This window comes from Thamnophis elegans, chromosome 15 (assembly GCF_009769535.1).
Source record: "Thamnophis elegans isolate rThaEle1 chromosome 15, rThaEle1.pri, whole genome shotgun sequence".
NCBI classification, from domain to species: Eukaryota; Metazoa; Chordata; class Lepidosauria; order Squamata; family Colubridae; genus Thamnophis; species Thamnophis elegans.
In genome coordinates, this window is record NC_045555.1 from 27,985,546 (window position 1) to 28,013,274 (window position 27,729).

General features: G+C 43.7%; 2 protein-coding genes across 2 annotated transcripts in view; one reads left to right on the plus strand and one right to left on the minus strand.

The window, feature by feature from the left end:
• The window catches only part of PHYHIPL (phytanoyl-CoA 2-hydroxylase interacting protein like), a 44,488-nt gene extending 25,892 nt beyond the window's left edge, over nucleotides 1–18,596 (plus strand). Inside the window, exons 2-5 of the mRNA XM_032232347.1 lie at nucleotides 3,274–3,470; nucleotides 13,449–13,623; nucleotides 16,457–16,574; nucleotides 18,062–18,596. Coding sequence (XP_032088238.1) covers nucleotides 3,274–3,470; nucleotides 13,449–13,623; nucleotides 16,457–16,574; nucleotides 18,062–18,596 — 1,025 coding nt within the window. The remainder of the gene's footprint in view (nucleotides 1–3,273; nucleotides 3,471–13,448; nucleotides 13,624–16,456; nucleotides 16,575–18,061) is intronic.
• Nucleotides 18,597–19,763: 1,167 nt separating this feature from the next.
• The window catches only part of FAM13C (family with sequence similarity 13 member C), a 55,517-nt gene continuing 47,551 nt past the window's right edge, over nucleotides 19,764–27,729 (minus strand). Inside the window, exon 13 of the mRNA XM_032232315.1 lies at nucleotides 19,764–25,445. Coding sequence (XP_032088206.1) covers nucleotides 25,322–25,445 — 124 coding nt within the window. The 3' untranslated portion in view covers nucleotides 19,764–25,321. The remainder of the gene's footprint in view (nucleotides 25,446–27,729) is intronic.

A 27,729-nucleotide genomic window follows, 5' to 3' on the forward strand; every position in this document is an offset into this window, starting at 1 on the left:
CAACCCTCTTACTTAGTAACCAAAATGTTGGCTCAGAAACTCTGGCATTTGAAGCATGCAAGTCTTAAAGCTGTCAAGTTACAAGACCCTTGCACCCTTAACCCTTTAGAAAAAAACCCAGGGGTGTTCAAACTTGACACCTTTAAGACTTGTGGACTTCAACTCCCAGAATTCCTCTCCTCACTCTTCATCATGATGTGCGGACGGGGGGGGGAGGGAGCTGGAACCGGTTCTAAACGGCACTGTAGATTTGTGGAACCTCTTCTACAGAAGAGGTTAGAACTGGCAGGAACCCACCCCTGTCCAGGAGGCACATGTTTTGCCCATCCAGAGCCTCCGCGCAGGCCCTGCACTTACCTGGCATGATGAATGGGCCACATGGAGACTCCTGGGAGGGGAGGGGCAGGGTGGGCAGGGCCAGCCAGTCCTTGCAGCAACCTATTTTGCAAACCGGATGCAAAATTAACATCCGATTCTCCTGAACCAGTGCAAACCAGCTGAATCCCACCCCTGAGCAGGTCCCAATTCTTATACCAAGGATTTTGGAAAACTTTCTGACTATTCCAGCCTTGCAGTAGAACAAAGTCTGCTCCAGGCCAAGTCGCTTCAGGCCAGCCTCAGGTTGCCTTCTTGGCTTTTCCATTGTCTTCACCTAGGATGTTCTTTGGAATTTCTCATCTACCCTGGGGTTTCCTGACAGTCTCTCATCCAAGTATTAACCAGTTATGTCCCTGTTTAGCTTTTCAGATCATTCGAGGTGAGCTAATTAGGGCTGCTGCACAGTAGAGTTCTGGCCTGATAGAGTGGCACCACAAAATTGTTACTTGCCATCATTGTTGCTGCTTTCAAGAAGTATTCAGAGTGGTGTGCCTCTTCTGACCCCGCCTTAGCAGAAGCAAGAAACAAAATCCTGGTCACGAAAACCCCCTCTTTATTTATCTCTTATGAATTAATTGCATTCCCCCATCGAAAAGCCCAGGCAATAGTCCTTCAAGGAGTTAACTGCAGTAACAGACTTTATCAGTTCCTTGCAATAATTGTAAGGTCACGAACTCCCAGCTGAAAGGCTGCAAATTAAGTTCTGGCAAGCAGTCTTTGTGGCACAAAATACAATGAGCAAAATCTTCAGAAATACAAACTGTTGTCTCCTAGAACAACCACTCCCCTTCCCTTCTATTTATTCTTCAGCCAGAGAGGGATCATTCAACATCCGTGTGTGCTTTGCTTCCTGAGTCGACTCCTTCTCCTCCCTTGTTCACCTCTCCTATCTGCTCTGCGCATATGTGCATCTGGAACAGGCCCCAGCTATTCTTCCTCCTCACTCAGCCTCCAAAGGCAGCAATTTCTCCAGTGGCTGGGAAATGTAAGATGGCCCTAGCACTATCTCTCCATTTGATGCAGAGTATTCATCAGAGCCTTCCCCAGACTCCAGAACTGATCCAAGTTCCTCTCCAACCTCCTCATCATCCGAGTATGCCGCCAGCTTTGCTGGCAGTGGCAAGCCACAACAATGCCTGAGCTGACCTTATGCAATGGGATATTTTAAAAGTTCCTCCCATATTTCCTGACGCCCCCTCACTTGAAATAAAAGTGGGGTGGTTGTCCAACCCTTCTGAAAAAGTTCTGAGAGTTGGTGAAGAATTTCAGGTAGAATGGAGAACTGCGTTCTCCAAGGTCCAGTCAAGAAATTCCATCACTAGATTCCGTGACTGAATTCCAGCCCTGATTATTCCTATCAAACACTGATATTGCTGCTTGTAAGAATTCAAGAACCTTTGAAGTAGCTATATTCGAAATCTGCAATTAATTCTTGTGCTCATTTTCCCAGGTTGACAATTAGTAGGTTGAAGTTAAATTAGCAAAGGAGTTGTTTTTTGAATAATAAATGTTCTATCTGACTTTAATTACTTCATCATTGTCTCTGGGTAGCTTTAAAAATCACAGTGGCTCAGCTCTGCTTTTTCTCGGTTATTTCTGAACTGGCCTGTTAAGCCTTAACCAAAGTTGAAAGGTGCTTGGAAAAAGCACTTTTGCGACAACAGGATAAATTCAACCCTGCTCTGAAATCCAGGAAAGATAGCTGTATTTTGAATATTAAATGGGACATAGTTTTATTGGATGGATGAGCCAAGTTTCACCATTGGAAAAGCGTCACTCTCACAACCACACTCACATCACCTGCCCATTTTGACCCCACCACTGCCCTTCCCTGTCACAATTGACCCTGTTCTGACCCACCAGCGGCCAGCAGAGCTAGCAGCAGAGTCGGACAGTAAGGAGATTGGGGAGCAGCATGGGACAGTCCTGGAGGCTGGGGAAGGCTCAGATGAGGGCTCTGTGTTGGAGGCAGAGACAGGACCGAGGCCATCTGGCAGTGATCAGGTGCCTATGGAGCTAGACAGCAGTGAGGCAGAGGATCAGCTGGAGCCTGTTCCAGTGTGTGCATGCACAGAGCTGCCAGAAGAAAAGAACAACTTAGAAATCAGGGTAGACTTGGGAGTAAAGTCACAGGTGGGAGGTGATTGGCCCCTCCCATAGGAAATAAAAGAGGAGTGAAAGGAGAGTGGGCTTTTGCAGGAAACAATTTGTTCATTCGGTCATTAGATTCATTTCAGGAGTGTGAAGATCTCTCCGTGAATCTCAGAGACTCTGCGCCCAGTCTTTCCTTGCACAGCACCTCATTTGGAAAATATTTACTTGGCAGCTTTCCAAGATAGATAAGGTCTGTAGTCATAAATATTCCTTTGAAAGACTGTTTGTCAGGCCTTTGCTGAATGTGAATGAGAGGAATTACACATTCATTTAATAAAATGGAGTTTTGTCAGGACCAGGATTCTGCCTTGTGCTTTTTGGGGAAGCCTAGGTCAGAACAGACCCCAAGATGCTCTGCTATGGGGAATGGAATAGCAATAATGTCCACTCCAGTTACCGACCTACTCAATGTCTAAATTACTTGATCCGGTTCTATAGTTGCCTCGTCTCTTCCTTGGCTAAAAGAATCTCAGCTGTGAGACAGGATACAATTAATGTGCTGCTGCGTCTCCTTGAAACCCCAAATATGCAAGTTTGCTAGGGGGACATGGCTCCGCCTCCCAATCTCTGTTGGGTTTTTTTGGGGGGGGGGGGGTTGCAACACTTTTGTTCACCAACTTAGTCTTGGGTCTTTACCCCATCTATCTATTCCCTCTCATTCCCCTGAGGAGTGCATGCCCAACCATGTTGTCCAGTTCTGCTTCTGCTAACTGGGGCTATGTTTTATCCACACATCTGCAGGGAATAAATCACAAGACAGTGGGATTGCTGAGATGGAAGAACTCCCAGTGCCCCATAACATCAAGATTAGCAACATCACATGTGATTCTTTCAAGATTTCATGGGACATGGACTCCAAGTCAAAGGAACGTATCACCCACTATTTCATTGATCTAAATAAGAAAGAAAACAAGAATTCCAACAAATTTAAGCACAAGGTAAGGTCTTCCATTCCTATTGAAGCACGGAGCAACAAAGAGTTCTGATTTCTCTACTCAAATCCACATATCTCTATTCATAGTATTAGGAAGAGGAAAATCATTATAAATTGCTGAAACAAAAAGGGTTTTCCCAAAGAAAGGGAACCCCAAGTGTAGGCGTCTATTTCAGACTTAATTTTTTCTAATATCCTTGCAGTGGTTTGGTATTTCTGTTTAATCCAGACCATTAAATGTTATTATTCATCAGGGGCTTAATAGACATTTGATTTAGTTGTCTTTCTTGCAAAGTTGGGGAAAAATAACAATGAACATGTACGGTAAGTCATGGTGGACTGTCCCTTAAGCTTTTTACAGTAGTACTCCTTTACACATTTATCACCATTACAGCTATGGGGAATTTATTCAGGGTTATATCATTTCTATATAACCTTTGAGATGAGCATTTGCATGAAATGTGTTTGAAAATATGCATTTTCACATGCACGTCTCCTGTGTATCCTTCCAATATTATATGCAAGTTGCTTTCCTAATATGATGCGTTTATGTTTATGACATCTAGATGGATTTGAGATGCTGAGCCCTGGTTGAGCCAGGACTCAAACCAGAGGTGGGTTCCTTTTGGTTTGCACTGGTTCAAACCAGTAGTGGAAATTTGGCTTGGTTTGCAGAACCGGCAGCAACCCAGGCTGGCCACGTCCCCGAATTGGTTCCCCAGTCTCTGCTGCCATTGCTAGCATGTTTTTTTATTAGTATTTCATAGTCTTTGCACATGCGCAGAACAATTTGCAATGAACTGTGCACGCACTAAGCGAACCAGTACCAACGCAGGTAGAAACCCACCCCTAACTCAAACCATAGGTGAAACTGGGGTAGTAGTGCTAATTGACCAGTAGGAAGAATAAATACATTATTATTTGTGGGGTTTGGAATAGCATGAAGGAGGCTCACATCAAAATAACTTTAACAGGCATTAGCTTGGCATGAATTGAGCTGAAGGTCCCAGAAACAGTGGGAGGTTCAATTTTTGTCTGAACCTTCAGCTCAATTAATGCCAATCTACTTTGATTATGACTCCATAGTTAGTACATGCCACCAAGTCAACAGTAGGAACAGTAATAGTACTGACAAAGGATGGTTATTATGAACTGTTTTTAGGAAATAGTCAAACTGGCTTTGAAACTTTCTTAGATATTATCCACTTCAAATGTCTCAGCAATCCCCAGATTTACAAAAATCTATATTTATAAAAGTGTGTGTTTGTGTGTGTTTGTGTGTGTTTGTGTGTGTTTGTTTTTGTGTGTGTTTGTATGTTCCAGCATAACTCTGGAACGCCTCAAGCAATTTCAACCAAACTTGGCAGACAGATGACTTATTCTCTGGAGAAAAATACTGCGGTGGTAAGGCACCCCTAACACCCCTTGGGGCAGAGGTGTTCTGTTAAGATACAGCCTGTTGTGCCCTACTGCCTTACTGGTTTCTACTGTACAGCACAGTGGAGCTGCCACATAACAGCTTTACAGTACTCCACAAGGGGGCTCCCTCTGGCAAGGGAAAATCCAACATTAGAAATTACATTTCGTCCGGACATTTCCTCCCTATGAATAAATAGCTGGGCAACGCCAGGTTATTGGCTAGTTAATTATTAAGAGAAAGGGAATGGAAAAGCAGTTTGAACCATTGTCTTCTTCAGATTACATTTGTTTCTTTGTAAGTAATCGTTGCAATAGTAAAACAGCTTCTCTTCTTCCCTGTTATCAAGTTGTTGTTGTTTAAATGGTCAAGAACGTCACTCAGTTACTGAATCTTATTATGGATAATTTTACATTAATGTTGCATAGGTTTGTCCTTCAGACAAAGGGAAGGGTGCTATTTAGAAAGAAAGGCGGCAAATACCAAAATGTCAAGTACCGTACTTGCCCTGTAAAGTACTTTGAAAAAATGAAATATGCATTTAAAGGACAAATAAACATTTCACAGTTAATAATATGTTTTAAAGTCCTGACCCTGAAGATATGAGAAGGTTAAATCAGTGGCTGCTATAAAAAAAGCAAAAATTATTTAGCCCAACTAAAGTTGCCTTAACACATTCCCTTTTCTCATTCCAATTGTGATGTTGTTGTTAGTTGCAAAGTCATGTCTGACTGTCATGACCCCATGGACAATGTTCCTCCAGGCGTTCCTGTCCTCTACCATACTCTGAAGTCCATTGAAGCTCATGCCTACTACTTCAGTGACTCCATCCAGCGACCTCCTTCTCTGCCGTCCCCTTCTCCTTTTGCCCTCAGTCTTTCCCAGCATTAGGCTCTTCTCCAGTGAGTCCTTCCTTCTCGTCAGGTGGTCAAAGTACTTGAGTTTTCTCTTCAGGTTCTGGCCTTCTAAAGAGCAGTCAGGGTTGATCTCCTCTAGGTCTGACCGGTTTGATCATCTTGCAGTCCAAGGGACCTGCAGGAGTCTTCTCCAGCACCATAGTTCAAAGGCCTCAATTCATTGGCACTCAGCCTTTCTTATGGTCCAACTTTCACAGCCATACATTGCAACTGGGAAAACCATAGCCTTGACCATTGTGATAGGAATGTGTTAAGTCAACAACAGAGTTCCAGGTGCAAATCTGAACCTCCAAAGTCTTGGACTACTGGGTTTATATCATCTAGCATTGCAAGCCTAAATATTTATTTATATACACAACAATGTGAAGTCACGATTGCTGGTTTTTAGTTGGCATTGGCTTCATATGCATCACGTTCTTCCCAAGAACTTGGAATGTCACACCATCTCAGGGTTAGTATATGTGCAGACTACAGCGGTGTGACTTTTTGCCACAGACAGAAGTTGTGTTAATGCACAGGTTTTCTAAGTCCAAGGTTTTTTGATATTTTGGTTTTTGGAGAAGCAATGGGACCATCTTATGCCACAAACTTTCCACTTTGATTTTCAGATCTTGATACTTTCTGACCTTCTCCAATTCTTTGTTTACTGTCTCCTGATGTTGGCACATCGATTAACCACACTTCCTTCAGTTCAGCCAGTTATATCTGGTGCGTTCTCAGTCTACATTTAGAAATTCCTAGATTTTTTAACTTGTTCATTTTTCAACTACTTTTTTAATTTGTATGTTCTCACCAGTTTTTTTGGTTATTGGTCTGTGATAATTTTTACAGATGTTTCAATGAAGCATTTTGGCATCTGTGTCATCCTGGTGTTTTCTTTATCATTGTTATTAATGTATGTAGAGGCCACAATACAAAAATATATGCAGATCTCCATTTAAAAGGGACATTTAGAAGGTACTCTGTCCCTGAACAGATCAATCTTACACAGATAGTCCCTGACTTACAACAGTTCACTTAGTGACCATTTGAAGTTACAACTTCAATGAAAAAAAATATTTATGACCATTTTTCACACCATTGCAGCATCCCTATGGTCATGTGATTTCCATTCAGATGCTTGAAAACTGACTCAAATTTATGACAGTTGCAGTGTTCCAGGATCATGTGATCACCCTCTGACAAGCAAATTCAAGGGGGACATCAGATTCACTTAACAACCATATTACTAACTAGCTGGATACCCATGCTTTGTGATGAAACTATGTGATCGGGCAATGCAGGAGAAATCCAGTTCAATCCATTGGCTCATTGGTGGTCAGTGATTGAAACACATAAGAGAATATCGCTCCCGCCACCTTGAATCCAGAGCAGTTCCATAGGTGGAAGGTGTAGACATATTGGTGAAGTACCGACATTTAGTACTATAAAGGGCCCCAGACTGCTCTTGAGTGAAGGAATTGAATGTCTGCCAATTTGAACTGAGGTAACGGAATGCGAGGCAACTGGCAGTTGGAACAGCGTTCTTTTCAGGTGGGGATGGGGAGTAGAACTCCTTAGCATCAGAGTGTGTTAATTAATGTATAAGAAATACTAATGATCTGATGATCACTTCAAAAAATCCTTTCTTAGTGAGCACCTAGAAGCCAAGAGGAACATATGTGCCAAATTTCAAGTTTGTAGGCTTTACGGTTCTGGAGATTTCATGATGAGTGAGTTGTATTTGACATTTATATAAGTAGATTTAACAACCGCAATGATTCACTTAACAAATGTGGCAAGAAAAGTTGTGAAATGAGGCAAAAGTCACTTAACAAATTTCTCAGTTAGCAACCTAAATTTTGGGCTCAATTGCATTCGTAAGGTGAGGATTATCTGTATTCCTTTTGGGGAGAAGAAAGAAAAATCTCTTTTTGGGGAGAAAATTCCACAGCACTGGGACTATGACAATAGAGTTGTTTCTTTGGCTGGTAGTGATCTTTTGTTCCTGAAAAGATCCAAAGGGCATGGATAGAAGGTCTCTGGGACTAAACCTGCCCCATCAGTGTTTTGAACTGGGTGGGCAAGCAAGTGAGCAACTGGTGCTTTTACTTCTATTGCACGCCCAGGCATGTTCTCACTTCCTCCCCACCCATCAGATGTGGAAATGGCACTTGCACTGAAGTGTGATGGAATGTGAGAGATTATGTTGAAGAACAGGATGGGCTAATATACATAAACAGTCAAGAGACGGTAGTTCAGCTCAAAAACTCAGCCCAGGTGGAAAGAAGTATTTCAGATCACCCAGACACTCTACCATAATTAACTCATGGAAACTAAGAATGAAAAAAACCATCCTGCAGTTTCCAAGTTTCTTTACTTACTCTAGATCCGTAATAACGAACTTATGGCACACCTGCCACAGGTGGCACGCAGAGCCCTCTCTGCGGGCATGCAAACCGTTGACCCAGCTCAGTTCCACCATGCATCTGCGTGTGGCTCCCACTGGCCAATTGATTTTTGAGTCTCTGCTGCTCATGCGCAGGAGGTGGGGCACATGAGGGAGATGTGTGCACATGTGCAGGGGGTCATGCCCACATGCGCTGGGGCATAGGGAGCATGGGAGTGGAGATTTCCCCCCCACTGCCCATTTTGGTCCCAGGAGGGTGCAGGGAGCCAAAAACGGTGTGTGGATCGCACGCACATGCGCAGGGGGAGAGGAATGTATGGGAGTTGCACATGCATGTGCAGGGTGGTGGAGCACACGTGGGGTGTCACTCTCACATCGCATTACAGGTGCATGCACACATGCTTTTGGCACGCAATTTCAAAAAGGTTACCCATTACTGCTCTAGACTAACATTAAATTCCTTGTGTGTCCAATCACACTTGACCACCAAAGAATTCTATTTTATTCTATTCTATTCTGTGTTGTTCTTCCTTCCATGATCACATTTGCCTGGTTCTGCACACAGAGCTAGAAAAATCATTTGCCATTTTCTCCTCTTCGGATTCCCTGCAGCCCTGGGGGCTCTCCCTGACAAAGAGAATCTCTCCTTAATTATCTCCAATGCCAATAGCAGCTTCCCTGTCGATGGCTGGCCTCCAGTCCAAGCAAGTCATTCTGCTCCTGATGAACTTTCTGAACTTCATTAATGATCTCCTGCTTCTGAAGCATTGACTAGGTCCCAGAATATCTGCCAGCCTTCCCTGCCCTACTGAAACGGTGGGCTTTAACTCTTAAAAACCCCAGTCAACTTGACCCTTTGTAAGGTCTGTTTTCCCTTCACAGTTTAGCCTGCAATTCTGAGCTTTGCTGCCTGAGAATATGTCCCCTTTGATGACATTCATCCTTTGAATACAGTGGTGGGCTGCTGTCAGTTCAGACTGGTTTGGGCGAACCAGTAGTCAACCTGCGGGTAGCCCTGCCCACCTACCCGGGTGCAATCCCATCCTATATTGCTGTGTATTTGATGCCATACGCATGTGCGGAAGACGCAAGTGAGCAAATTGCTGTGCTTTTTGACACTGTGTCAGAGGTGGGTTCCTACTGGTTTGGACCAGTTTGGACCGGTTTGATTGAGTAGGTAGTAACTCGGCAGCCCACGCACCCAAACCGGTTCTATTGGTGGTGACGCCATCTTTATTTTTGGTTCTGCGCATGTGCAGAACAATCTCCATTGCAGAAATATAATTTTCCCACCCATTTTCTAATGTTCTGTGCATGTACAGACTGTTTTAGGTGTAAATGTGCACGCAAAAAAAAAAGGTTTGCTCACTGAACAGGCAGTAATGCTGGTAGCAATACAGCCCTGCACTGTATGTATGCGCAGACAGGGTGCACAAGTGAATTGCCATGGTTTTTGATGCCACAGACATGTGGGGATAGCGTGCGCATGAGCGAAGCAAGAGTTCACATTTTCGGTGCTGGGTGAACTGGTTGTTACAGTATGTGATGCCCACCTCTGTTTGAATGTATCTGAAGTATAATCTATGACACCCACGTCATGGTCTTCTTTTCCCAACATCATTTCTCTCCCTCTTCGTGATTACCTACTTAATGAATGCTTCTTATTAGTGGCTACTTATGGTCACTTCTGCCTCGAGAATTGGATATTCAGATGAAAAGGAGCTATATCTATGAACATCATTGAGTCTGTGTTAGATCGGGTAATGGATAGGCACACACAGGCTACAGTAACAACAGCTCTTTATTGCAAGTGAAAAACATCCGGCGAGGATGAGTCAGACAGCAGCCCTTTTAAAGGGGGCTGTCAGACCCTTCGATCAATAGGATTAAACCTCTGTTCCCTCCAGGACAGAGGATCTTGGTGGAAACCACTGTCGCTTGGGTGAATATCTAACACCCCTCCCCTCTTGGATGGAACAATCCTACTGGTAACGTAGTCACACAGGTAGGCGAGCCTTTGGGTAGCTCTGCCTGACCTGCGCAGTTCAGTAGGAGGGGTTTCCTTGGACAAGTCGGACGGACCTGTTTGTTCTGCAGCCCCGCTTGGTGGAAACTCCTGGAACTTTTCAAAGTCTGCGGCTGGAGCTTCTGGAGCTGGCTCGCTCGGAGCTCACTGTGGGTCTGCAACAAAATCAGATAAGTCTTCCAGTACCCTCAGGCTTGAGCTGGCCTTGGAAGGAATGAGAGTTTGCTCCGTTTGGGTAGGGCTTTGGCTAACTCATGCAGGAGTTAGCTCTGGTTGTCTAAGAGTGGAGTTGGAGAGGCGGCCACGGAGTTGGTCAATATGCCTTCTCCAATTCTTACCGTCCTTGAGCTCTACCAGATAGGAGCAAGGGCCGGTGATGCCTATCACTGTGGCAGGAATCCACAGAGTTCCCCGCCGTAGTTGTGGGCGTATACCGAATCCCCTACGCTAAATGTCCGAATCTTGCTTGTGGAGTCTGGGGGCAATGAGGCAGAATAATTGGGGTGTATCCGGTCTAAGTGGGACCTTAGTCGGCAACCCATGAAAAGCACGGAGGGGCTTCTCCCAGTGGTGGCACTAGGTGTGATGTGCTGAATTAGTAAATAGTGATCAACCCGTGTTTGCCAATCTCCCGGGCCCATTCTGGCAAGGGCCTCTTTTGCAGATCTCACCATTCTCTCCACCTGACCATTGGAGGCCGGATGGAATGGCGCGACCAGGCCATGCCTGATTCCCTGAGCTGCTAGGAAGGTCTCAAATTGCATGGCCGTAAATTGGAGCCCGAGGCCAAGATGTCGGGCAGGCCGTGCCCTTTTAAAGGGGGCTGTCAGACTCTTTGACCAATAGGATTAAACCTCTATTCCCACCGGAACAGAGGACCTTGGTGGAAACCACTGTCGCTAAGGTGAATATCTAACAGTCTGAATAAGGATGATATTTCGGTAATTACAAGATAAAGAGGTGGAAACTTAAAAGTTGACCTTCTCTGCTGAAGAGGCTACATTTTGCCCTTCTGGAGAAGGGTTGGATGCTGTCTCATTTTGCTCCCAATTAGACCAGCAAAACAAACCAGGAAGGTTCACTGAATCCTGATCTATGTAACATTACTTACAAGCCAGGCTCCATCACCTGTAGCTGTTTTAATAAATGGCTATTCTTGTTTATTTTAATTATTCTTGTATTTCTCACTTATAATTTATGTATGCAATATTACTCTAACCAGATAAGAAAAGAAACTAAAAAAGGATGGCCTTTATTCTATTGAGGGGACATTCAGATTATCTTTTATTCTTCATTTATGATACTGTTCATTTATGATACATCATTCGAGGGGAAAGTAACGCCGGCTGTATATTTTATTAATTGCAGTATTTCCTGTGTAATATTTCATTGGTTGTATTCTACATAATGTTTTAAGGCTGGTGTGAAGGCTCACTTTTCCACTGATATGTTATCCTGTATTTACCCTGATTTTCCTTAATCTGTTTAGGATTACCAGACTGTTGGCCTGCCATAAATAGCCTACAAGGAGCTTTCTTTATAATAGATGGTAAATGGCACGCTTGAAAGAACTATCTTACAATATGAAAAGCTTTAGAAATCTGGTCAAATATAAGAAAAACTCTGATAATCTCCTCTTACAGAAGCCCACCAACCAAATAGTAAACCAGTAATACTTAAGAAACTCATTGCCTATGAATTGTGGAATTGCTATAATACTTGCTATCTTATTCCATCTCTTCTGTCTATTGAGACATCTTTCTCAAGAAAACGTAGGGATATCTTAGTTTTATAACCTTCTAAATACTACAGGTATATTTAGACTGGGCTGCAGTAATTCAAATTGCCAGAAGATGGCAATACATCAGGATTAGACTTTGCAATGTTACCTTGCTGCCATCTAGTGGACTTCTAGATATTTGCTAATGCCATTCAGTCAATGCAATACCAGCTCTGATAAATAATTCTGCTTCTCCTACAACCATTATGTTACATTTGTTAGCAGGACTAATGCAGGGGTGAAATGCTACCAGTTTGGGTCACTTCACTCGAACCAATAGTAAAAAATGCTTTAAAAAGTAAAAAAAGTTTCAACGATCAGCTGCGCGACAAACAGCTTTGCCTTGCAAACTTTTCTTTACATTTTTAAAGCATTTTTACTACCTATTTGCTGGAACCGGTAGTAAAAAAAATGCTTTAAAAAGTAAAAAATAAAGTTCCGATGACCAGCTGTGCGACAATCAGCTGTGCCTGATTGTCTGTGAGATTCCTGCTTGTTGCAGGAACTATTTTATGTGAAGTCCAGCTGCTTTTACATTGTGTGTGAGTCAGTTGTGCAGTTTTTGTGTTATTTTATTGTAAAGTGTGACAGTTGGTTTTTGAGTTCTCTGTGACTCTCTGAGGTTCCTGCATGTTGCAAGGGTCATTTTGTGTGAAGCCCAGCTACTTTTACATTGTGGTGTTGACTTGGCCATGCTCACCCACCCAGTAACATGGCCACAAAGTCATGCCCACCCAATCCCATGACCAAGCCATGACCACCCGGTCATACGACCATCAAGCCACACCCACCCAATCACATAACCTCCAAACCACGCCCACCTGATCACATGACCACCAAACCATGCCCACCCAGCCATATGACCACCAGGCCACACCCACCCAATCACATGACCACCAAGCCACACCCACAAAACTGGTAGGGAAACGTTTTGAATCTCACCACTGAACTAATGTAAGAGAAGCATTCGGAAAATACCAACTTACTTACTTACTTACTTACTTACTTACTTACTTACTTACTTACTTAATTCCTTCCTTCCTTCCTTCCTTCCTATGTCATGGCCTATCTATCCCCTGAATAATTCTCTTCTATTAGTCAACTAACAAGAGACAATAAAATTTCAAAATATTTGAATTCTAGTAAGAAACTAACCTGATCCACAACCCCCAATCACAGGCATCTGGAGAAAGCCATGTTGAATATCACATGCATCATAATATCACTGTGGAAATAATATGAAGTATATAATTTGACATGCATTGTGTAATTTGCACTGTTTGTGTGGTGGTGTCCTAGCACAGGATGTTGCTTGCCCACTCCACAACTGTTCCCTATGAGAGTGGAGAACACCAAGCTGGGGAAACGAGGCTCAACAGTTGGGGGGCTGACTTATCTTCTGGCACTCTTTCTATCTTCTTACTTTTTCCTCCCTTTTTCCTCCCCCAACTAGGATGTACCTACAAAACTAGTGGCAAAAGCTGTCCCCCTGCCTATGACCGTCCGTGGCCACTGGTTCCTGAGCCCAAGGACTGAATACACAGTGGCTGTGCAGACAGCTTCCAAGCAAGTGGATGGAGACTACACGGTTTCAGAATGGAGTGAGATCATTGAATTCTGTACAGCAGGTCAGTCCTCTGCTTGTGAGAACCAGCCTATGGCCTAGAGGTGGGATTCAGCAGGTTCTGATCAGTTCTGGAGAACCGGTAGCAGAAATTTTGAGTAGTTCGGAGAACCTGTAAATACCACCTTGGGCTGGCCCTGCCCCATCTATTCTCCTGAGTCCCCCAGCTGATTGGGAGGGAATGGAGATTTTGCAGTATCCTTCCCCTGGAGTGGGGAAGGAATGGGGATTTTACAGTATCCTTCCCATGGAGTGGGAAGGGAATGGAGATTTTGCAGTATCCTCCCCCTGGAGTGAGGAGGGAATGGGGATTTTGCAGTATCCTTCCCATGGAGTGGGAAGGGAACAGAGATTTTGCAGTATCCTTCCCCTGCCACGGCCACCAAGCCACACCCACAGAACCGGTAGTTTACAAAAAATGAATTTCACCTCTGGTTAAAACAGCCAGAATTGACTGAAACAGAAATAAGGAGGTAGAGTGAGACCCAGCTAAGTAGGGCTGAGCTGCAGGGTCAGCAGTGGCGAGTGGTAAGTGAAGAGAGCCCTGGCCACTATCCCTGCCTCCTTCCTCTGTGAGTGCAGCTGGGAAGAAATCAGCTAGGTGTGGCCTGTTTCTGTAGGTGTGGCCTGTTTTTGTGGGAGAAGGAGGAGAAGGGTGAGCTTCTGCTAAAGACGGCCTTCTCCTCCCTCTCTTCTCCTGATTTCTCCCTAGACGCACTCGTGGAGGAAGGAGGCAGGGATACTAGCCAGCACTCTCTTCACTTACCACTTGCCACCACTGCCCCTGCGGCCCACTGGCTGCAACCCTGCTTAGCTGGGTGGCTGGCCAGGAAAGCGGCGAGGGGGCGAGTGCCGGCCATCATCCTTCCTCTATGAGCCGCAGCAGCAGCAGAGAAACAGAGGTTTCTTTTTTGCCAGTCTCCCAGCTGATCTAGTCCCACTTACACATATGCCTTGCATTACGGCAAGCGGTGTGTGTGTGATGTGCATGCCTTTCGTGGCGTGCCCAACACCTTCAGACTCCCACCAGATCACCCACCAAGTGGCAGAGAAATCTGGCTTCGGCAAAAGGGGAAAAAGCCGTTTGAAAGTAGACCTCTCTGGTGTTCTGCTAAAAAAGCGGGAACCAAGACCAAGAGATAACAGGATGACTAACCATATTCGGTTAACCCCCAGAGCAGTAAGAGGCTGAATTGGGAGCTTTGTGAATTGGCTTGTAGGACATAGAATGCCATGATCATAGGATTTATTGTGCACCGGTTTTAGTTCATAGAATATATCTACAAATATAATTGGAAGGGATGTGTGTGAGAGAGAGGGGGAACGGAGAGAGAGAGAGAAAGAAAGAGAGAAAGGAAGGAAGGAAGGAAGGAAGGAAGGGGAAGAGATACACACATGAAAGAAAGGAAGGAAGGAATGGAGGGAGGGAGAGTGAGAGAAAAAAGAAAGAGAGACAAAGATAGAAAGCGAGAGAAAGAGGGAGAGAGAGAGACAAAAGGAAAGAAAGAAAGAAGAGAGAGAGAGAAAGAGAGAGAGAGAGAGAGAGAGAGAGAACATGACCACAATTTACCACTGGAATGGAGATTTTGCTGTATCCTTCCCCTGCCATGCCCACAAGCCACACCCACAGAACTGGTAGCAAAAATATTTTGAATCCCACTACTGCTATGGCCCAGAGGCAGCTTGTCAGAAACAAATAGCAGTTAGAAGAAGCAGAAATGGCTGGGTGCAAGAGTGGTCATTTTGGGAGAGGGAACTGAGTACTGAGAAGGTCAGGAGAATCCCCTGGGAGTTGGGTGCTTCAGAAGATTGTGAGGAAGATAAAAAATAGGAGGTCAAAGGAGAAGGGGCACTGGGTTGTTGCAAAGATGAATACAAAAATAAGTGACCAGGATTGAAAAATTGCATTCAGGTGCTTTGCTGCTCTGTAGAGAAGGAATGAGGATAGAGCCACAAAATGGTCAGATGAAGGAAGAGTGAAAGACACAAAAGGAAGACCAAGAAAGTCACACTTGGACAGAGTTGATGAAATAACAGAATAACATAGTTGGAAGAGACCTTGGAGGTCTTCTAATCCAATCCCCTGCTCAAGCAGGGAACCTCTACCATTTCAGACAAATGGATATCCAAACCAGAGAGGGAGGGAGGGAAGGAAGGAAGGAGGGGGGGAGAGAGAGTTGAGAAATTAAGAACAAAAGGTGGGTTGTGAATCAGTGTGGGATTCAAAATTTTTACTACCGGTTCTATGGGCATGGCATGGTGGGTGTGGCTTGGTGGGCATGGCAGGGGAAGGATAGTGTAAAATCTCCATTCCCTCCCCACTCCAGAAGAAGGTTACTGCAAAATCCCCATTTCTTCCCGATCAGCTGGGACTCGGGAGGCAGAGAATAGATGAAGGTGGGGGCCAGTCAGAGGTGATATTTACCAGTTCTCCGAACTACTCAAAATTTCCGCTACCAGTTCTCCAGAACTGGTCAGAACCTGCTGAATACCACCTCTGGTATGAATCAAAGTATGGGCACGATAGAAGCGAGGCAATTTGCAACAAGAGGAAGATCTGGAGAAGTATACTAAATAATGTTCCTTTAAGGTTACCTTTTCTTTTTTCCTTTCCTCCTTTCTTTCCTTTTCCTACTATGTCCTACTCTCCTTCTGAACTTGACCTCATGTTGCTTAACCTGAAAGAGACTAACCAATGGTGAAATAGGGATGCACATATGGATAGCTGCGTTTTGCTAGCTTTGGGGTTCTAGGTGATAATATCGTAGCACCATCAATCATCCATATGGAAGCACCGGTGCATTGTCCTCAGTAACAAAAATGTTTTGTATTCACAGATTATTCCAAGGTTCACTTAACACAACTTTTGGAAAAGGCAGAAGTGATTGCAGGCCGTATGCTTAAATTTTCAGTCTTTTATCGGAATCAGCACAAAGAATACTTTGACTACATCAGGTAAGCAAAGGCAAAAAGAGCCAGCTTTTCAGAGATGCCTGACTATATGTGGAGGAGATGATAAAAGCATGGCTTTTCCCACTGATAAGTGACCAGGAAGTGCTCAACACGTCAGATCTAGGAGCAACCTGCTTCTTAATTAGCAACAGTTCCCTTTAAGTGTTATCATTGATAAGTGAATAGTAGGTTGTACCAGTGGTGGGATTCAAACATTTTTACTGTTGGTTCTGTGGGCTTGGCTTGGTGGGTGTGGCGTGGCTTGGCTTGGTGGGCATGGCAGTGGAAGGATACTGCAAAATACCCATTCCCTCCCCACCCCATTAACCGGCTTTCAAGCTGTTCTCCTGTGCAGGGCAACAAAAGAAGACCCAACCAATCAGCTGGGACTCGGGAGGAAGCGAATAGATGGGGGTGGGGCCAGCCAGAGGTGGTATTTGCTGGTTCTCTGAACTACTCAAAATTTCTGCTGCTAGTTCTTGCAGAACTGGTCAGAATTGACTGAATACCACCTCTGGGTTGTACTCTTCAGAAGATTTATTTCCAATATTCTTGAAATCTAAAAAAAGCAAAGCAGTTTTACCAGATACAGCTTTAAAAACAGGAAAGCCAAGTAGCTATGATATAGAAGTCCGATGCTCAGGAAAAATTAACTACGACAAATTGTCTTGGAGTAGCTTCATTGCTGCCCTGGGATGAGCTCCTCTGGCACTGGGGGGTGGCTGTGCTGCCATCAGGAAAAGAGTTGCTCTGCTGCACCTCCTTGTGGTCCAAAATGGTTCATCTCAACTTTAAATGATGTTCCTCTCAGCCCTCTGAGAGGTGTAAAATCCACGATCTTGGTTCTTAGAAATTAAAAAAAAAAAAACAGACGATGAACCTCATCTAAAGTTTTCTTCACCTCAATGCATGGAAGGGATAGAAGAAGACAAAGTAGAACTAGAACTCATCCTATGGCATTAAATTTTCCCCTTTGCCCTAATGGAACCCTTTGCTTTAGGGACAAACACCTTACTATTTGATGTAGCACAATCTGTAGCCTTCTCTCCAAATCCAGTGACTCTTTGGAAGGGGACAGAAGTAGGTCGACTGAGATGTAGATTGTTGCAACTTTCTAATTGTACTTTCTGTTCTCAAAATAGGAGGGCTGCTTTTGGTCTCCCATTCAATATCACACACTACCTAAAATTAGAGACCCTCTCCAATAAGATACATAGCTCCCTGATAAAAGCAGATTTGGTCTCTGCCAACATCTGTATTGTCCAGTTTCTCTGCATAAATGCAAGCAGGATGAGGGTTGAGCAATGGGGGTCTGCATGGTCCCCATGCTCTAATGCAGGGGTCTCCAACCTTGGCAAGATTAAGACTTATGGACTACAACTCTCAGAATTCCTCAGCCAAAGTCCACAAGTCTTAAACTTGTCACGGTTGGAGACCCCTGCTCTTAATGCCACTGTAAACTTAACGTGTTCCTCATCCTTTATTTCTAGAGAGCAGCATGGAAGCATCCTGCAGCCCTCAGTTAAGGATAACAGCGGCAGCCACGGCTCTCCGATCAGCGGGAAGCTGGAGGGGATCTTTTTCAGCTGCCACACTGAATTCAACACCGGAAAGCCCCCCCAAGATTCGCCTTACGGAAGATACAGGTTTGACATTGCAGCCGAGAAACTTTTCAACCCAAACTCAAATTTGTACTTCGGGGATTTCTACTGCATGTACACAGCCTACCACTATGTCATTCTTGTCCTGGCCCCCGTTGGCTCGCTGGGGGACGAGTTCTGCAAGCAGCGCCTGCCCCAGCTGAACTTGCAGGATAACAAATTCCTGACCTGCACCGAAGAAGACGGAGTCATGGTTTACCACCATGCGCAGGATGTCATCTTGGAAGTGATTTACACTGACCCGGTCAGGCTCTCCCTCGGCACAGTGGCAGAAATCACCGGGCACCAACTCATGAGTTTGTCCACTGCCAATGCCAAGAAAGATCCAAGCTGCAAGACATGTAACATCAGTGTGGGACGCTAATTTCCATCTCCACCCTCCTTAGGACCCTCCTCTGTTTGCCTACGCCCTCTCTCCACCCTCCACATCAGACGCATGACAAATGTCCTCCTACCCAGAAGCAAGCCCCCATCACCCATTTCTTCAACGGTTCCTCTCTGAGCAGAGCTACATGTTCCAGCCAAGCTAGGTCAGCCCCCTAGATGGCATCCAGTGAAGTATCTTTCTCCCCTTCCGCCCTACAGCATTGAAGCCAAGCATGCTGGCCGTTGTACCCACAGCTTATGTGCTTTCCCTGTCCCGGTTGGATGCTGCTGGTGGGGACACGGGATGGGATGGCATCACCGTGCCAGTCAGTGGGTCCCCGTGTCATGGGGGAGAAAGCAAAGGAGCCCCACATGGAGACAGTATTACCTGTGCAGCCGCCCTGTGTAACATGTAGTTCTGCCCTTTGATATTTCCCATGTTTCCTCCCCTCCTGATCCGCCACTGCTTTCAACTGTTCAAAATCTTGAGGGTATTTTAGTTTTCTTTTCTTTTTTTCCCTAGCAACCATTTATACATCTAAGTGCTGCAATTGGTGTTAATTTGTCCCTCCTCTCTCCATACTGCCAAATGTAACAAATCTATATAAACAAGCTTGAGTAAAATAAAATTTCCTGGCTTCTAAATGGTGTTTAAATATGCATTCATTTTAACCTACTGAACAACTTAACTGGAATATTTCTAAACAGCATGAACAGGTGTAATAATGGCAGCATGATTAACTCTCACAAGCCTAGGAAAAGAGAAATTGTCAGCACTTCCAATGTGTCGTTTGACAGTGTTATTTATGTTATTTATATGAGCTAACAAACAAACGGAAGACCTGTGTTTCATCATAATAGAAAAATATTTTATTTGTACTGTTGTATAAAATATTATACAATCATATAGAATATATAGATGGCATTTTAATAGCAACTGTACACATGTCATGACAGCATTTTCCCTTATCAAAGATGTAGTTTGTAAACTTCAAATACTTGTGTATCTGTTCCTGTTGCTCTGACATGAGTTTTAATTAAAACAGATTTATGAAGGAGACCATTCTGGTTCAGTTATAAATGATGCAGCCAACGACACTAAAACATCTATTGCCATAGAAACAAACAAACATACAAACAAACAAAAAAGTCCACTTAGTTTAGTTATGGGACATGGACCATTCCCAAATCATTAAAAGATTCCTCCCCCCCTACTCTTTTTTTTCTTTTTTTCTTTTTTAGAAATCATGCTTCAACTTTTACATATAGTGACCTACAGACAAGGTTGGTGGATAATGGAATTCATCCAATGCCTTCCTTGATGACCCTGTAGCAGAAAGAACAGTAGACCCTGCCCAGTGTTTGCATGAAACTCTGGTTGGAGGGATATCTCCCTGGCCTCCCTCACCATTTCTGATGTTTTGAAATCATTGCCCTCCACCCAGGAACATGTCACCTGCTCCTGTCCTCTCCCACATCTCTCTTTGCTTGTGGGACTCCTCCTTCGTCTAGGGCAGCAGAATGATAAGACCAAGGGCTCTGCCTCTCCTTTGCGTGTCATCGTTACAAAGAGATGAACCCCAAAGGCTAAAGACAGTACACTTCTCTTCCTGGAGTCTTCTTTGAATCTGCTTGACATTAAACCTGTGTTCCTTGGGATGCCTCCTGATTGTCCACCCCAGTCATGCTCCGTATAGAAGTGATCTATTTTAAGCTGTGAGAATAACTCGCTTATAAAATCTATTCCTTTGTAACCTCAATTTGGCACGAACCAGCCATGTATATATTATTCTAGCCTACAGTAAACCAAATTAGAAAACCCAACCATCCACCATTCGTAACCATGACACTTAAGATTAAATATCTGCATACATCATAATGCAATAAACTATTATCACTATAACAGAGTACCTTGGCGATCATCACATGTGAAATATTAAGATCCTACAAAGTGCATGCTTTCAAACAAGCTTTGGTAATCATAAAAAGCAACATTTTATAGTATTGTGCTACAGAAAAGTGCTACACAAATAAAGATTAGAATGGACCACCAAATAGTTTGTTTCGTTTTGGTTACTTTCAACCAAGTCGTGGAGGTTTCTTTTGAAGAGGATGGGGTAGTTTACAATTCCTTATCCTGAAATGTATTGGCTACTCTTTCCTGTTTAAGGGTTCCTCCCCCACCCACCCACTCCCACCCCGTAAATGCCTAATCTTCCTTCTTAAAAACTGTGTCAAACTGTGCCAAAAATTGATTCTCACTACTTAATTTCTGCACTAAAGTTCTGCTAAACACACCTTTTTAGCCCACAACTTTTTCCTGATTAATTTGCGTCCTTCTGAATTCATCCCTTGTGTTTGGTGGTGCATGGAAAGGTCAAAACAGAAATGCTACAGGGATTAAAATGAGAGAAGTGTTTGGTTTTATCCCCATTAATCTGATTAAAATGTCTTGGGCTGAGAGTGATCAGAAAGGACAAAGTTGCTACGGTCATCTTTTTTGTCACGTGGGAGCCTCACACAACCTTGCCACTCTTCAACGGACTTTAAACTCCTTTTATTAAGGAGTTTTATTAAACTTTTCCTACTGTCTCAGTATCTGTTGTATGTTCCTTTCCATAGCCGGAAAGTCATTCCTTTGGTGAACAGATATTCTTTTCCCATCCACAGATATGAGATAGGAAAACTGCGGTGTGGACTGCATTTATTTATTTTTTAGCTTCTTAATGCATAAGTACATTATTCTCAGAAGGGAAGGCACGTAACTCTGACCTGTGAAACACTTATATTTTCTACTCCTAAAATAAATAAGCTCCAGATATTTGTATATATCAAGCAGAGTCCCACCAAATCACTTCTCATGTTAACATTTACTTCAGAAATAGTATACAGCTAAACAATTATTTGTGTTGTTTTGCTCTTGTATTCCCTTGGGAAAGTTACTTTATCCAGGAACTCTGGATGTGACCAGTGGGCACATTATCCTGTTGGCTGTGGCAGCCCATGAGCTCACGAGCAAAGCAAGTACCACAACATTAATCAGAAAACACAAACAAATGGACAAACCCAACTGGGAGAAAGAGAAGCATGGAGAAATAAGGTCCAAAATCACAACGAAGGATAATGAAAGTGAGAACAACCATATTAAAGTATCTTCCCACTGAGTGTGGAAAGCCAGCAACTGACGTAAACACACGGCAGGATTTAGGCTCTGCAGCCACTGATTGGAAACATACAGCTTGTGAGGGTGAATTTCTCTTGCTGTTGCTTTCAGCCATATTACAATCTAAAGTACTGAAAAACTGACAATACCCGTGTCACAAACCACCCCAAGAAGGATGGAGCTTCCAACAATAAGACAGTCAATGTTGTTGCATTTTCAAATCTGTTTTCTTGCAAAGCAAGCTCAAAGCATATTTACCCACTAAACCAATTTCAACCATCGCTGGTGAGAGATTTGTTCTAGAAGATGCACGGCAATGTCTAATTTAAAAGAACTTTAAAATAATGGGGCACTAGCACTTTTGTTCTGCTCTTACAAGGCATTCTTGTCTTCATATATGAGTTTCCTCAAAGAATTCTTGCTCAAAGATGGGGAGTTTGGGCAACTGAAGATATCTGGGATAGGGAGGGGACACGTTTATTGAAGACTATATATGACTATCATGTATACCTTTAGTTCACATTGTTTTCTAGTTGATTATAATTAGTTACGGGTACCAAGTCAAACTTTAAGGCACAGGTCTAAATTTCCAAAGATACTCTACAAAAGTATCTTCTCAATATTCCTCGTCTACAACTGTCATAGGCTTTAGGGATGATGGAGTTTAATGCGACCCATCATCAAGATGCAAGAATGGGAAAGATGGTGATAATCAAGTATCACAAGCAAACTTCACCTGAAACTTTGGATTCATATCTAAAATAGCCACACTAACATGCTTAATACAGCGGTTAACTCCTCCACCCTTCACCCTTCCATATCTGGATGACCTTCTCCCAAACTAACATCAAAGGATGGCCCTGAGCCATTAAAAAGTAGCCAATAACTTAATGATTACCAATTATACAGGGAGTAACCTCCATGCCAGCATGCACAATGATAAAACAGAAGAGATTTCTACAGCTGGGGAGGGGATGAACCTTCCAAACTTGCAGGGGTTGTTTTAAAAGTCCCACCAACCTTCCTGCTTGTATGGAGCCCTGGCACTTGGAACAGGACATGGTCACACAGCTGAGCTTAGAGAGACATCATGACCCCAGGCACTTCTTTCCGCTAACAGGCGGCCAAGCTAAGTGCCTGAAGGACCCCATCCCATCGCTAATTCATATTTGTGATCCACAGGATTTAAAATTATGAATTTAGTGTTCCCTGAAGTCCGAAAGGTTGGTGACCCCTATTCTAAACAACAGGTGAGAATCCACAGTATAGTCCTTCATATGGCATTAGATTCCCTCTGGACTTTTATAGAGTGGATGGGGCTGGTGGAATTTTAACCCCTGCCAGCTTCCCATAGGCAGCTTAAACCCAAAAGAGCATAGGTCCTTCTTGGTTTTATGGAACAGATGGGGAGGTATGGTTTTTCCCAAATCCTGGCTCTGGGATGGAAGAGAATTAGTCAGCACACCTACATGCCCACTTAAACTCACACACAAATGCAAATGTATTTTTAGACACCCATAAACCCCCAAGTCATCCTGGAGGCTGGATAAACTAGTATTTTTGTTTCAGCAGAGTGGTTCCTATGATAAAGCTCAGACCAATTTTATAAAGTCAGAAAGCAGAGTTGAAGTGTCCAAGAGAGAAATTGGTCCACTTGACACTGCATTTTCCCTATGAGTCCATGTTTGTACACTCTTAGTAGACATCACAATGCAAACCGAAGAGAACTCTATCACTCAGTTAAAGGTAGTTGTACACTTCGTGCAAAATCAGGAAACTAGGCCAATCTCGTTAGCTGCCTGCAGAGTCAATAGTTCAGAAGATAACCTGTTCCTTCAGTAAGAAAGAGTACAAGAACCCATCCAGCTATTTTCCAAATGATGCCCTCCCTGTCTGAATAAAACATTCCCCTTCTCAGGGCTTCTCCATCACTTCCACAGCCTCCATCACTTCAGCCACAGGACTGAACATTCTACGTGTCTTTGCAGCATCCAGAACCTTTCCCAGAGTACATGAGTGGCAGAGCAGAACAAGGCCACTTTGGGAAGGAGACATCTCTTGAACATCAATTGACCCAAGGTTTAACTAAAATATATGCCTCTGCAAGACAGGGGAAATGCATACAGATGACTTTCCAATTGCTGGGCTTCTCAATACAACCCATCAAAAAGCTTTATGTCCTAATCCACCCAATCCCTATTTAAGAAAAGCAGAAGTGGTAAAAACACAGAACGCAGATATGCTGATGTCCATAACAGAGAGGGAAATTGCAGTATAAACACTTCAGCTGGATAAACACAAAACTGATCCAGCTTTGGGAGCAACTTCGCACCCTAAATTCTCTCTACAGCAAGCTGAAATCTGCAAACAACTGCATTTTCCCCCAAAAAATTCCTTCAATGCGCACAGAACAACAGTTCACCCACCCTTTTAAAAATTATTGCATAATTTAGTCCTGGGGACTGAGAACTGGTCTCATAGCCCAAATGCTCCCTACTGGCCCTTGAACATTTTTGTAAGAATTATTGTGAGAATTTCACTAAGCATTGCTCATGTCTTTGCATCAAAAGCACCAAATGCTGCCTTCTTGTTTACCGGAAAGAGAAAGGAAGATGGAAAAAGATGAAGATTCTCAACAGCTGAACTCTGTACTTTAGCACCATGTATTCTGATTTGCAATTGCAATTTGGGTGACTAACCCATGTTACATTATTCATCACATCCTGATGAGTAGGACATCGTGACAGCTTTCATCAGATGTCAATGCTTGGTGTCGCTCCTTGTGTGGAATTATAGCATTCTTGCCAAAAAGTGGTGAGAGGCAGGCAGTGGGTGATACCAAGATTCCTGAATTGGCCCTTTCACAAGATTACTGAATCTTGGAAAATCTCCCTGAATCTACGAATCTCGTGAGATTGCAATGCCGGAAGGGCAAACAACTCACAAGAGACTTGTCATTTTGTGGTTCTTGGTAAGATTGCTGGAATATCTCAGGCATAGGGGAGATTGTGCAATTAGTTTTGAAGGGTTAATTGAACTTGGATTTCATAATTATGAGGTTTTGCCCTTCTAGAATTCATAATTTTGGACATACCAACAAAGCTCAACTGTATACAACACATGGGCTTCCCTCTGGGAAACCCGGATCAAAGAAACACCTCATCTTGCTTACTCCTTTTCCCTTCCAATGTTTTGAGAATTGTTGTTCAAATGATGGTGGCCAGATAGTTTGGAAATCAAGTATCCAAAATACATTCCAGCAGAGCTTTCAGAGACCCAAGAGCTTCCCAAGCCACCTTCTTGAAATTGCATAGGGCTTCCCTTTAGCTCAGCAGCAGGCAAATGTCCAGGTGAAAACAGACTCTGGAAATAGGAGAGAATTCACAGGAAAGAGCCTGTCCTCGATCCAGTCACTCCTTTTTTGGGCAGTCTCACGCCTGCTCTGTGACCTTTCTGCTGTGCTCACCTGAGCATTATCACCTTAAGGAAGCGCAAAAGCAAATCACTGGGCAGAAAGAGCCAGGCATTCTCTTTCCTCACATCAGGAAGTTTTACTGGCTTCAGATGGTTTTGGGGACATCGTGTTTGCTGATGAGAACCTCCAGGAGGCGGAGTTTGGCCTTGATGTGCTTGTACTGCAAATATTCCTCTGAAACGGAGATCCGGTCTTCCTTCTGGGGAATCCTGAAAAACAAGAAAATGGGCATTCAGACCTCAGCAAGAAAGAAAGCATCAAGAATTCACAATGTCCCTCCGACCAGGAGACCAATCATGCATTGCTTTAGCCAGAGGAGTCGAGAGAGGGCAGGGGAGTGAACAAAATCTGAATTACAACCAAGGAAATATCTGCCACCCCTCCAATCCCAGGAGATTTAGATGTTTATTTGCAAAAATTGGTCTCAAGATTAACAGTAACAGAGTTGGAAGGGACCTTCAAGGTCATCTTGTCCAACCCTCTGCTCACGCAGGAGACCTATACTAGGGATTCGAACCGCCGACCTTTCTGATCAACAAGCTCAGCGTCTTAGCCAAAAGGCTATAGATATCCTGTGAGGCAGACAGTTCCACTTTCTCTTCTGGGGCTTTTCTTTAGGGCTGTCTTAACACTTGGGCTGATGGGCACTTGCCCATGGGCCCCACGAGCATAAGGGCCCCATACTGATCTGTGTCTGTTAACCCTTCAATGCACCTTGTATCATATAAATACAGCAACATATGTATTACATTTTACTGCTTTTAAATTAATACTAATATATGTATATGCAAATACATGTTTAATTTTGTTGACCATTCATATTTTTATTTCTGTGAGTAGTTGTCGTAGGGGCTCTAGTAAACTGCTTTGCTCGGGGGCCCATAATGCTGTTAAGATGGCCCTGACCTGAATGGCAGCAAGTATACATTGCTAATAAAAACTGCAAATCATCACAAGGGATGGGTTGAGGCTTAGCTAGACCCACAAGAGGACAATTCCTGGCCAAGCCTCTATTTCCTGCTCTCCTCAAGGGGGAGGGGTGAATTATCAGCTTCAGAAAAGGGAGGGGGGAAACAAGTAATGGAAGCCATCATTGCCCCAATAATATCCTCAAAGCTCATAATTCTTGTGAATTTCTCCCCCACCAGAGATGATGGTGGAAAAATAAGTTATGTCTCTAAGAACTGATGTTAAGCATGGTGCGCCCAGTGAAAATGATTTCTTTGGGGGTGAGTCAACAGAGTCGCCCACACTTTGCAAAAGAGCTACCTCTTCTAGTTATAAATGGCATGCACCCACTTGATATGATCCTTTCTAGCAGAGGTGGGTTCCTACAGGTACGGTACAGACTGGCCGGATAGGTAGTAACGCTGGTGGACATGTGACCATACCAGTTCTATCCTCCACACCGCCATCTTTATTTTCTGTTCTGCACATGCGCAGAACAACCTTTGTTGAAAAAATGTCATTTCCCCCCTTTTTTAATGGTGTGCGCATGTCAGTCCCAGAGAAGTGCCACAGATTTGGTCATTTTTTGCAAAAAAACAGGTGTTTTTCCCTTCCCCAGCCCTGCTGAAGCCTGCAGAGTGTTCCTGGGGGGGCGGTGGAGGACAAAACCTTTTTTTCTTACTGGGTAGTTTGCAGGCTCTCCCTTAGTTCCAGCAAGGTTGGAGTCTCCCTCCCTGTCAAAACTTTTTGCCACTGTTTCCATGGGCATGGCTTGGTGAGGGGGAGGGTCATGTGACTGAGTGGGCGTGAGGGACATCAAGTTGACCACACCTACTCAGTCACATGCCTCCCCATTTAGCCAGGCCCACCAAACCAGTATAAAAAACTTTGAAACCCACCCCTGCTTTCTAGGTACTATATTTGGGAAGGGGATCCTTTCTTATTTATGCCCCCAATTTTCAAAGCCCATTTGTCAAGCACACATGCATGTTACTTATTGCTGCAAAGTTAAGGAGGAGTCAAGACTGCCTCTTCTATTAGATCTTTTGAGTTGGTGGTTGATGATATCATATTATTTATGTATTTCAACCATTTTCTATTATTTTTTCCTACCTGAGGCCCCTGCAGGTCAAAAAGTAGGGTAGAACTTGAAAAAAATGAGTTGGTTTCAAAGCTCTTTTCATCTAGCTTCTTTTCAGAAGATTGCCGAAGTTGTAAGTGACATGCAAATAATCCTGCAGAATGGCAATCTCCAAAGTCTGCATTGTGACCTCAGTGCTCTCCTACCAGTTGCTCATGTGCTCTGAGGATAAAAATGTTATCATTTCCAGGAACACCAGCTGTCAGACTGAAAGAACCATTCTTCCTATTTCACACATTTGCAGATGGCTACTTTCTGCCATTATACTGTTCAGGAATCAAAATGGCTGGAATCGAAAAGTGCAATCCAGGGATGGGTTTCAACAATTTTTACTAATGGTTCAGTGGGCGTGGCTAAATGTGGGGCATGTGACTGAGTGGGCATGGCCAACTTGATGTCACTCA